Raw genomic sequence first — 12845 nt, 5'->3', positions numbered from 1 at the left:
AGTCCTTGGAAACATCAGGAGATTGCTCCACGTGTGTAAACATACTGATTTACTTGCTCTCTGCTTAGGCAGCAGATCAACGTGATTCCAAAAACTTGCACAGAAACGTTTTAGGTCTGGTGAAATAAAGACGCTCTTTGTTCACTGCCATGATTGACTTGCTGCTGTAGAGTAGGTGACATATTTTGCCTACCAAGCATGTTTTATAAGCAGAGTTTATATAAAGTTCATGGTACATTAAAATAGATAGCCTCTTCTGTACTAATAAAATAGCTTTTATTCTATTATTGGAAACAAATTCAATACAGAATTGCTTTTCAAGTTCACAATGGGCCTTCTGGAACTAAGTCATTGGATTACAGTAGTTTTTTGCTTGTTTGGATTGATAAAGCTGTTTCCTTCCCTTATTCCATAGACTTGTTGACAGTGGTAAAACTTCAGCACAGCCCTTTCTCTAGTATTTCGGAAAACTTGCTCATGATCGTGCACATGTGGTTCTTGTTCAGCATTAACTGGGAAGTGTGGAACGCCCCAAAATGTGAAAATGCTTTAATATCCATCACTGGTTTTTTCTTATTGCAAACGTTGCTCTCCTTTAAAGGGGGATAAGGCATTTGAGATCTGTCAGATTCCTTTATTCATCTATCTTTCAATAGCGTAATCTGCCTATTTTCATTTGCACTTGTGAAAGGTGACCAGTTCACTGGCCCAGTGCCACAGTTCTGGTATCCTGCCTGACACGGCAGGTGAATTACACAAAAAAAGCATAAGTTGGTGTAATTATGACTAAAAAATCTGAAATGGTGATGGTTATCTTCAGAAGCCCACTAGGAAGCAAGTCAGGTTTGTGTTGAGTGGCTGTTGTCTTGCAAGACGATTAATCAGCAGGAATATGTGCCTGCCACTGGTTCAGAATTGCTTGGGAGCTTCTGGTCTGTCTTCCTTTCATGTGGTGAACTGCGAATGTGTTATTTGAAACATTACCAATACTTTGAGGCATGTCTTCCCCCTGCACTGTCCCATGCCATCCTCTGCCAAAGTTAGACACCTTGGTTTGATTTCTTTGGTTCTTCAGGTTCCTGTCTCCATGTTTGCCATGGGAAAAGCTAGTCTTACTTGAATCTAGTGAAGGATAAGTGTCCAAACCTTGCGGTGGTTTTGAATTCTATTGCAGCACTCTAGTGAAGTTGAATCATGGAAGCAATACCTAAAAAGCTTAAAGCAGGTTGTGAAAATAAAGATGATGTGCAGAAGAAAAGGCAACCTTGAAAGCAGTTGCAAGAAACTATGTTGTTGCTGCTGTATCTGGGTGAACTGTCAGGAGGTTTTGAGGACTCCTGGGAAAGCAGCAGCTCTGCCCTGTTGGTGTGTGCCAATAGGTGAGGGACCAGAAGCATCTCCTTACAGTTTGGTGGGATTTCTAAGATCAATGGCTTGGTTTGGCTGTAGTATGTTTTGTTTCTTTGAGGTAGGGATACAACTGTACAGTAGTTCTGGGTTTGATTATAGTGTTTCACTCAACCTTCTGCAAAACACTTTCCCTTGGTGATGTACGTGTGTGCCAACAGTAAATGGACTTAGAGTTGTGGAGGTGACTTCCCCCCTCCCACCCCTTTGCTTTTATATCACTGAAAATCATTATTGGGAAGCATTTAGTCTCAGAAGTGTTTCTACAGTGTTGAGAAGTGTCTATGAGGGAATATTTAAGTGGAACTAAAGGACAAAGTATACATCTGTGCCAAGAAGTACTTTTAAAAACTACAGTAACCCCTGAGCTGTCTAACCCAAGTTACGCAAGAGGGAGAAACGTAGTATGGGTGTTGCAGCTATACTACAGGAACGAAGACGTACGTTTCTGTCCTGCTCTTTGCTTTTGTCAGAATGTCGTCTTCATCTTGTGTGTTTGATGTTGCCCTGTTGTGTTTCAAAATCTCAGCATTTGAAATGTCACACTTCATCTTGGTGTCAAAGATGTCTCAAGATGCCTGGGGGGAGGAGAGAGACAAATCTGATCTCTCATGTGTAACTTTGTGGAAGTCTATTAACAGATGATGCTATCTAACTCTGCCCTGTGAGGGGTATGGTTATCAGATAAGGTTTTGGTGGTTCTTTATCTCTGATACTGGTGCTGGAAGAGGAGGGCATTGAAATTAATTCAGCAGTAAACAGTAGAATGCAGTGTATTTCGAAAAGCTGTCGGTGACAGTAGGGCACCTATAAATCTGCTTCTCCCTCAGATATTCCTCCCTAGTGCTCCTTGTGTCCAGCAGGGATCATTTACAAGCTTCTGGACAGTGTGAGCAGCCCTCTGCGTTTGCAAGACTCCCACCTAGAGACTGTAGCAAAAATAGCACGCACAAAAGGGAGGAGGCAGAGAGAAGGCAGCGCGTTCTATAGATGCTCTTTTGCCCGTTGCAGCACTGAAGGACTAAAATAACCCTAGATGTAACTGTCATGGGAATTACAGTTACTATTTGAAAAGGAAAAGATAACATTGATTTTATTTGGCAACGAGGGTGTTAATACAGATGAAAATTCACAAGCGAATCAGTGCGCTGCAGAAGATGAAATGCTTCCCCTGTCAATTCTCAAGCACTATTAAATCCGCCCAGTTCAACACCAGTGCTTTGATGTCTGTCTCTTTCTTTGACCAAGGTATGGGAATACAGTATTCTTAACGGTGAGTTATTGGATTTAAAATGTGTGGTCGGTTGCTTTGCTCTCCAGTACTGATTTTTGTATAAAATCTGCATTTCAACCCAGTTGTGGGACTAGCTAAGCAGAAATCATTTTTTCTGCCTACTTTTTTAGCATGTTTGTTTTGTCCTTGGAAAGGGAACAATCCAAGATTACAGTACAGAAGGCACATCAGATTCTATGGATGCAGCCTGAGTTTAAAAACTAATGAATAATTTTCTGTTGTAATTGCTGCTAAGGAATGTATTTTGTTTCTAATTTAAAACTGATCCAAGTACTTGAAAATATCTTTTACATAGTGTCGATAAGACACTGGAGAGATTTGAGTACCTTGTCACCACTGACTGAGGCTGCTGGACTTTTTGGAGGTGTGGGGATGTAAGTACCAAAAGTTTGTTCATGCAGTTGAACCTATAGACAAAGCAGGACTTGTATCAGCTTGGATATGACTGTTACCAAGCTCAGGTGATCTTAAAATAAATGGAAAAAACTAGAATGTCTAGAATTGTTACAGGAAAAGTTGCTAGCTTTCTGCTGTATGAGAGACTTGTGTAATTAAATAAATATATATTACATCAGCAGACCTAAGAAAATGGAGGGTTTATCCCTTAATTTAAGGCTTTTCTGGTTGTTGTTGCTGCTTGTTCTAAGGATAAGGCTTCAAGCCTAAGGCTTTTGACCTTGTAGAACTTCTCAGTGACGTTCACCAAACAAGTGCTAAGATGAATTTATCCATCTATTCTTAGATGGATATATAAGATTTTTAAAGCAGTTTTTTCTTTGCTGTTCTCCTTCCACATACATGCACACGTTTAGATCTGCTGATAACTTGCTGTATCATTTTCTCTGTTTAAAGACGGGCTTAGCTTGCAGTGTGAAATCCCTCAATGTTTTTCAAAACAGTAATTATTCTATATACCTCTCTTGAGAGGTGAGTTATCTTGTTTTTCTTCAATTAATTGATAACTTCCTTAAGCTCATCTACCAGAGGATTACAGCAACGTGGTTTGCATTGTATGGAATAGGCAAAATTAGATTGCTTGGTTTGCACTTTCTGCATACTGGATTTGATTAATCCTATGTTATCTTTATGCCCCGTTCACCTGTGAAAGGTACATATTGAATGCCCAGTCTTCATCTGAACGGTATGCAGGCTGAAGTCTTATAGATGTGAGATAAATCACTTCATCTTCTTCACAAGTACATGAACGAATGGCTAAAGCAACTGTTACCTTCCCGGGGGGAATTATGTGCGCTCAAATCAAGGTTTTTCTATGTGTAATCTGGATCCTGGTTTATCTCCGTGCAAGCTTACATCATGTTTGTCCTTAACACAGTGTTGTTGAGAAATTTCAGCCTGTTTGTATTTCAACAGTGCCTGATAATCATGGCAAGGGAGGTTGATGGATATAGGAGCATCTTGTGTTTATATCCTTTGTTATATGGCAGTTTATGCTATGTATTAAACGACGACTGAGCCGTACATACCTGCTCATGCCAAGAATCTGACTCTGCATCTTTTGCCTCTGTGTGAGGATTTTGCAGCTGAGTTTGGCCTGCTCGTTCAGGCTGTCTTTGCATTGTGCAGTTTTCAGACAGACACGGCTGCATGCTTGTAGCTGCTGTGTAATGCAGTTGTTAAGGAACAACATGCCCATGTCCTCAGAGGCCACCGCCCATGTGTTTGGGACAACCCAAGGATGATGTAAGTTGCATTTTGGTGTTAGAATGAATAAGAGGAAAATCCTGCGTGTTTCACTTCCAAATTAAATAATTGCCCATTGCTGTCTGTGATAAGATAGCTTCCCTGATATGCTGCACAATAGTGTCTGGTTAAATTCAGACTGAGCATCTTTTGTTTAGCAGTAGCTTTTGGTCTGTAGAGCAGCAGGTACCAGACCTTTTTAAACTCTAAAACGGAGAATGAAGAAACCATCCAATAGAAAACATGGATACGTGGTTTTATCTATATCAGACTGACATGAAAGCAAAACAGCCTGAAGACTTGCATGTGTAAAAATCTCAACTACTTTTTGTCTGCAGAAAATTAGGTTTTTATAGTTGTATTGCAGTTTGAAGCTGGCATTCAAAGAATGGCTTGGCTTCTGATTCTGCTGTTTGAAAGTATGGGGGGCATGTGTATGTTTGCAAATGTGAATTGGTGCGCTTAAGCTTAAGTTGTAATTTGTCCTCTTTTTTCCCCTGTATGAAGAGATCAATGTGATCCTAGGCGTGACTTTTTTTTGCCGATTCACAATTTAATTTTAGCACTCCTTATGGAAAAAAAACTTGTGGTAATGTAAACCTTCCTTATCCAGAAAAGATAGTCAAGTTCTTTAGAGACAGTCTGAATTTATTTCTTAATTTTCTGTAGCTGGTTTTGTTCCACATCCTTGCATTCCTTAGGCACTGATGCCTGAACATCTCCAGTCTAATATGTTTTGCCCTTAAGCTGTCAAATGTATACAGAGTTCTTAAAAAAACCCAATCAAACCAACCCAGGCTTTGGTATCGTACAGATAATGATTGTATCCAATTTTTCTATCAGAAAGAATGGAAGAAATAAAGGTAAGAATATAAACATACACAGTCTCTCTCTGCTGTTACAGCACATTTCTATACTCTACCAGAGTAGCAGCCATAACAGAAAAACAGTTCTAAGAAGTGACAATATAAAACCTTGAAAAACATTTTAGTGTACAACACTGAACTTGTCACGCTGGCACAGTGAACTAGTAACTCATTTCCAAATGTACAGATTTAAAAATTAATTCTATATTTTAAAAGAAATCCCTACTTGTATTTTATAGCTTAAGTATACTTAAACTGAAGTATGTGTTTTCTTCTTTACTTAAAATTGTAGCTTTCTTGGCCACTTAGTATTTAGAAGAATTATTAACTTGTGGGTTTTATTTCTGTTCCTATGCAGCGGATATAATTTCTACAGTAGAATTTAACCATTCTGGAGAGTTGTTAGCGACAGGAGACAAAGGAGGTAGAGTTGTCATCTTTCAACAGGAGCAGGAGGTGAGTGCTAACTACTTAAAGTAATTTAATGTTCTCTTCTGTTCCTGTTTGTTCTCTTTTTCAACAAAAGGAGCACGCTTTTATAAAAAACTTTACACAAAGTGCATGCCTGTGTAATAAGGGTTTAAAATAATGAAATTTAAGAGTGAAGACATTATTGTGAACTTTGTGACACTGTTAGAAATTAATGTCTCTTTGAACACTCTTAACTAGTGGTCTGAACAGTGTTTAAAGTGAAAATGAGAAAGGGTGGGGGTAGGGCACAAAAAGACTTTGGAGAAGCTAAAGGTGGTTATTTGACAATGACTCGACTTGGCTGTGATGATTATTCCGGATTACGCTGTAGTTGGGGAAATAAAAGTTGCCCTTAGTGAATATGTAACTGTGACCTAAGATGTCCTTTTCCCATTCTGATACCAATCAGGTAAAAATCATAAAACCATAGTAGCAAAGGTATCTTATCATTTTATACTTGTTCTTTTGGTCCGTGCAGAATTCTACAGACAAATCTTCTAATGCCAGGAAAGGGCCTCTACTCCCACGTTAAAGGTGGGAGAGCTGAGTTGAAGTGCTTGATTTTTAACTAAGGCCATAGCTGGAAGTTGACTTGGTTAGAATTTATTTCAGGGCGAGGATCAAAAGGCACTTTTTTCATCTCACTGCCTAGAAAAGTCACACTGTTATTTCCTCCCTTTAGTGTTTCATTCAATTTCAATACTAAAAATCCCAAACTTTAAGAACTCCACAGTTCCCCAGAACTAGTTGCTTCCTGCTGGTACGCAGGCAATTCGAGTGCAGTACCTTCTCTTTACAAATAAATCACTTTGGTCAGCTGGTGCCACCTAGTGGGATATTCCTGACTGACTGGCCTCTTCCAAAGCTTTTTTTGGCCGGAGTCTGAGATGAGCGTAGTATGTAGAGTATCCTTACTGTTCTTCCGGTTGTTTTGGGCACAAACTCTTGGGTTTTTTTTTTTCCCTAAGTCTGAGTTTTAGCTTGTGTCTTTTAATGATCCTTTGCTTCAACGTACCTTAAAGCTTAAATTGCTAATTGCCTGTTTTCAACTGAGTTGTCTTTAAATGACCACTTCTGGTCTTGCTGCATAACCCATGGCTCATATCCTTATGATCTGTGAGTCTAGGTACAGTAAGAACCACCTGGGTTATCAGATTAAGTTGCACAGAATTGTTTTTGGCATAATTTTGACTCCTCTGTGTTTAGAGAATGAACAATGGGGACAAGATTCCCTAATGCATTAGTAGTTAGTTCCGCCATATCCATGACTGACTAGAGCAAGTTTTATACGTGAGAGTATCTAAAAGACAATTGTTAAACTATTATGGCTGAATTTATGTACCACCGTCATCACACTGTATTCCAGAGTGCTTTAAGACCATACATACAGGAACGAAAACACTAAAACACAAGTGCTCTGTATAGAGTTATGCAAGCGAGTGTAACCTTACCCAGGGCCAAAACGCTGCCACCTCTGGACTGGAATGTGGCAGCCCTTCTGCAATGCGGAGCAAGGGACACTACAGAAGTACCAGGCAGGAAATGAATATTGTATCTAATTGAAACCGAAGGAGGAATTTGAGTAGGCAGCCTGTAATTACCTAAATTGGAATTTAACATAAGGCACTTGGGCCAACACCTCTTCTTGTTTTGATTTGGGGTTTTTTGTGAGTGCCCTGAGATGGTCTGATGGTTTAAATTTTGCTTTTATCCCAAGGATGGATTTAATATATTATTGGTTTTATATATTATTCTAGTCCTGTAGAGTTTTACTGGAATACACAAGTACATTTAAGACCCAATCATTATGCTAACTATGGAATTGAAGGAAAGTTCGCTGAATCACGACCAGCATTTCCTAAAGCACAATAGATTTATTTCAGAAGTCGCCTGTTCTCTGCAGTGACCCTGGTTAGCTTGTTAGGTCTAACTGAAACTTAGAACAAAGTTCCTTCCGTTCCCTAGGGTGGGAAAGCCAGTATAATTGATAGGTGTGGTACAATATTCTAGTGCCAAATTTTATTTCTAAGCATTTTGTCCAATTTTCCCTCCCCCACAGCTTATTGTAAAACGCCAGAATTGCTGCCAGCTATTAATGTAAGGGTGTGAAGCAAGAGAAAATGACGCAAGGAATGTGACAAATGTGGGCTAGCAAGGATCCTATCAAGAGTATGTTTTAGTGAGGTACTAAGGGATGAGATGAATGATGGACATGAGACACACAAGACAAGGAAAGAGCAAAGTCCCTAGTCAAGAATATATCACAGGAAAGGCATCTGATGGTGCAACCTCTTGAAATGGGTGGAACAGGAATACGTCACAAAATTAAGCTTGCGTTAATTTCAGGTACACCTAGTGAGCGCTATTTCAGAGATGGTACCAGTTTTCTGTCACCTTACTCCTTGGAGGGAATGTGAGGTTCAGTCCGTGCAGTGCAATATTAGTGCTAGGAAGCCACTGCCTAAACATAGCTTTTAGAAATCATGCAAGTTTGGAGATTTTCTCGGTTTTCCAGACAGTTCCATCCTGAACAGGTGCAACTTTAAATGTCAGAGATGTATTCAGCAGAGGTGTTAAGCTCCCCCCAACCCCCCGTCTCTAGAATGAAGAAGAAAAAGCTACTTAAGCAGTTTAGAAGGTCTCAGGCAATGTGGAAATGAGCTGCTTGTATAAATTTAGAGGCGACATGTGGGATTTCCGTAGTGTGTCTTGCCAGCCGAACTTGCCCACAGAGCGGATTTGCCATACGTGTGGCTGTGTAGTGCTCTTGGGGGAATATTCTCCTTAAACAAAGGTGGAAAATTTAAGATGAGAGAGTGATGAAGATTTTTGATATTTGTTTTTAAAAGAGAAAGCTTATGCCTAGAATATTTAGGCAAAATGTTAGTTCGTAAGTTCAGCTGCTCAGAATGAATATGAAAAACTTCCTGGAGATACTATTCATGTGGCTGAGAGGATTTTCTGGAAACTTTAGGAATCAAAAGCTGCTGCAATAACTGTCTCTTCTCTGATACTTTCTTAGGCAAGTAGTAGAAACTCTAATCAAGTTCTTGAAAAAGAGATGATCCTTACTTCATCTGTCCTACAGGGTCGTTAAAATAAGGCAAGTTGTAGACTAAAGGATACTCGGGGCAAACCTGGCATAGGCAACACCAGAGTGTAGAAGTCTTAACCTATTCTTATGCTCGTTAGAGTCCGCCTGTATATCTTGCTGCATAAATACTTAGTTCTGCCTTCTGCCCGCAGCCTTGAAAAGCATTCTGTACAATGCATACCTATCTTGATGATTGAATTCTCTTTTCAGAACAAAACCCAGTCTCACAGTAGGGGAGAATACAATGTTTACAGTACGTTTCAAAGCCATGAACCAGAGTTTGACTACTTGAAAAGTTTAGAAATTGAAGAGAAGATCAACAAAATTAGGTGGTTACCCCAGAAAAATGCTGCTCAGTTTTTATTGTCTACAAACGGTAAGCTATGACTTAGTAGTTAATTTTGCACGGTAACCTGTTGTTACATAGGTTTGATATTAGGATTTTGTCTAATGCACTCCACTTTCAAAAGGCTGGAAGAAAGCTGGTTTTAAACGCAAGTGTCTAGGGATGTGGCTATGCAAGGGTTAGGCTGTTTAACTCTGTTTAGCGGCTGTTCTGGCTTCACTGGATGCAGAAGCCCCATAGCATGGGGTGGTATATTAGTCATTTCTGATTCGGTTGCTTTATAGCAAAGGGGCTTAGCTAAGCTGTCGTTCAGTATCTCCTTATCTGTGTAACTGTGCGAGAGCTTATATTAGTCATTCATAACAATCCCGATTTAACTGAAACTTGCTATAACTTTTATAAAAAGAGCAAACTGTGGAGGTGGTCTTTTAAATGCTTTTTATCTTGTCTTGTTTTCTGCAAGCAGTGTTTTTGTCTTTTTTGGTACATGTAGGTGGTCTTGTCTTGTTTGAAGGCTTCATGTTAAACTGCATCAACTTGAAGATTAGTATCTTTGCTAGAGCTTTGGTTTGAAACTCTGGCTGTTTATTTTCAGATAAAACAATAAAATTATGGAAAATCAGTGAAAGGGACAAAAGACCAGAGGGTTATAATTTAAAGGAAGAAGATGGACGGTATAGGGATCCTACTACAGTTACAACACTACGGGTGAGTAGTTCGTGCTCCTGTGAATAGGCCGTGTTCAAGTGATTTCTCCTCCCCCTCCCCGCCGGCACACAGGTTAGCCTCTATCTCAGTGAGCAACTGTCCCATCAGATTCTTAACTCCATATTTTCTGTGATGCCAGTTGGCAGACACACTTATTTCTGGGGTGATTTTAAGGTATTTTAATTGGCTTGGTGTGTTGAAGGACTGTGAGTGCTAACATGTTTGTAGTACGTTTGCATCTCAAACTTTCGTTGCTTTGTATTTTGCAGGTGCCAGTATTCAGGCCCATGGACCTCATGGTTGAAGCTAGTCCACGAAGAATATTTGCCAATGCTCACACGTATCACATCAATTCCATCTCCATTAATAGCGATTATGAAACGTACTTATCTGCAGATGACTTGCGGATTAACCTGTGGCACCTAGAAATTACAGACAGAAGTTTTAGTATCTTTTTGCATTGTTTTATGTGATGGGAACAGCTTGGCTACAACAAAACTGTTGGATTGTATTTCCTTTCCTGAAAAGCTTTTTATCTAGCATGTTTGTCCATTTCCTGGTTATTTCTCCCTAGCAGTCGTAAGGACTTTTACTTCTGGAGAGGTGGCTGCTCAGCACGAGCAATATAAGAGCTAGGCATTTGCATGGCAAGAAACACACTCCAAAAGGAGAAAAAAACTTCAGGTTTTGAGTTAGATGGGCGGAGCTGGGAGGCAGCATTACTGTAAACTATCTTGTGAAAATTTCCTTGACTTGCAGTAGGAAGCAAGTCAGAGGAGTGCCTTTCTTATCTCTTGCATGTGCACCTACAGGGGTTGCAGGCAGTAGGATCATAGGAGTATGCGTTCAGTCCCATCGCTGGGAGCAGAGATTTGTGGACAAATCGGCAGGATCCTGAGCAGAAATCACACGTGCCTTCTTTATAATGTAGCAATGTAATCAGAATTGAAGCAAAATAAAGTTCTATGTGAAAAAATGTAGGTGACACATATGTAGTGTAGAATTAGTTACTGCTGAAGCGGAGCAAAAAAATTAAGCAGCTTTTCGCTGTTTTAAGAATTAACTTTGAACTGATACAGAATGCAATGTTCCAGTCTTGCTTTCTGGACAAATCATGGGACTTGATTTTAACTTTTATTTGTGACTGGGTCCCACAGCCTTGGCATGGAAGTCTTGTCCTGCTTCCAAACTTCAAGTATTATTTTGCTTTTATTGGCTTGTTTTAATTCTGTTTGGCTATTTGACCTGAAGAAGCATTGCTGAATACATTTAAAGCTGAAAAATATGTTACAAAAAGAGAAAAATTCTTAACAAAATGCTGTAGATATTGTAGATATAAAGCCTGCCAACATGGAGGAGCTCACAGAGGTGATAACAGCTGCAGAGTTCCACCCAAACAGCTGCAATACGTTTGTATACAGCAGCAGTAAAGGAACGATTCGTCTCTGTGATATGAGAGCGTCAGCACTCTGTGACAGGCACTCAAAATGTAAGTTCTGCCCTGCATCGTTCGTTGTCTCTTTGTGGAATGTGATACCTTGCTGATAGATGAAACTGAACACTCAGTGAGAACCTATTAAACACCAAAGAGTGTGTGTATTTGTATTGGATTTCTGTAGTATATTGAACAGATCTAAAACCAAAAATTGAAATAAATCTTAAAATTAGATTCATATTTTTGTCACAGTAAAAGTAGTGAATAAAATTATTAGCAGCTTAAGCTGGGGAGTCTGCCTACGCAGTAGGACTAGGAGTGGCTTTCTGCAGACTTCAGGTGGTGAGACACTGGTTGAGTTTGGTTTGTAGTTGATGCCTGGTATCTTACATGTGTGAGTGAAGACTCTGAATATTAGTGAGTAGTTCACTTCACTAAAAGCTGACCTTGACTTGCTACAGAAATAAAGTATTTCAGAGTATGGCAATGGTATTACAAGGTATTCTCGCAAAAGCTGCTGTATGTGATGCAGGCAGGCTGTAGCCTAATGGGGCAAGCTTATTGCAAAAATGTTAACCTGATTGGGGTGTATCTTGTACTGGAAGAGACGAAACTTACCTCTTAAAATGCCCATCTTATTTTTACAGTGTTTGAAGAACCAGAAGATCCTAGCAACAGATCATTTTTCTCTGAAATCATCTCTTCCATATCTGATGTCAAATTTAGCCATAGTGGTCGATATATGATGACTAGAGATTACCTGTCCGTGAAGATCTGGGATTTAAATATGGAAAATAGACCTGTGGAAACATACCAGGTATTTGGTGAAGATGATGTAGGCTAGAAATTAAAACCTTGATGGGTGCTGGGCCTTAATAGTAATGGTGTGGCCGTTAAATTTTTGTCTGTTGATCACTGCGCTCGGGCAGAGCATCAGTGAGGTTTGTGGGTTCCACACACGTGCGAATGGACCTTGCTATTCGCAGGCTGATTGCAGAACCCAAACCCATGTTTGGGTGTGAAAAAGCCTCCCTCTTAGACAATGGAAATGTGGAAAGGGAGTCTTCAGCTACAAGAGAGCACATCTCTCTAGAGTCTTCGGTTGACTTTATATTCTCCTATTCTTTCCTGGTGAAAATAGGAGGTAAAACATATCCTTTGTGGAAAATGTTTTTATAAGAAAAATTGTGAAGGGATCCTCCTCATCATACACAGAAGGAAGATGAGTCACCAAAATGTGATTTTTAGAAAGAAGCAAAGGCCTGATAAATCTGTTCAGATATCTAAAAGGGTACTGAGGGTACAACAAATGCGCGGAGAGGGGAAGCATTCTGAGGAATTGCCAGGCTTTGGGAGATGTCTCTTTCCCCACCCCGAGTGACTTGCTACTATTGGAGTTCATTTGACATCTCTGTAGCGCAGAGTATGTTAACTCATGCATCTGTTCCTTTTGCTCTTTACCCCTGCAGTCAGAGACGGAGCTGTGTGGGCTCCTGTGAATGGGCTGTAAGCACTCTCGGATA

The 12845-nt window shown here is 39.9% G+C and overlaps 1 protein-coding gene across 2 annotated transcripts in view; it reads left to right on the top strand.

The window, feature by feature from the left end:
- PPP2R2A (protein phosphatase 2 regulatory subunit Balpha) overlaps positions 1-12845 on the top strand; it is a 40382-nt gene that overhangs the window by 24878 nt on the left and 2659 nt on the right. For both annotated transcript variants that reach the window (XM_064472545.1, XM_009507376.2), the window contains exons 3-8: positions 5627-5724; positions 9044-9209; positions 9775-9887; positions 10157-10334; positions 11212-11376; positions 11970-12139. In XM_064472545.1, coding sequence (XP_064328615.1) covers positions 5627-5724; positions 9044-9209; positions 9775-9887; positions 10157-10334; positions 11212-11376; positions 11970-12139 — 890 coding nt within the window. The remainder of the gene's footprint in view (positions 1-5626; positions 5725-9043; positions 9210-9774; positions 9888-10156; positions 10335-11211; positions 11377-11969; positions 12140-12845) is intronic.

This window comes from Phalacrocorax carbo, chromosome 24 (assembly GCF_963921805.1).
Source record: "Phalacrocorax carbo chromosome 24, bPhaCar2.1, whole genome shotgun sequence".
Lineage (NCBI taxonomy): Eukaryota > Metazoa > Chordata > Aves > Suliformes > Phalacrocoracidae > Phalacrocorax > Phalacrocorax carbo.
This window is presented reverse-complemented; position numbering and strand designations above follow the sequence as displayed.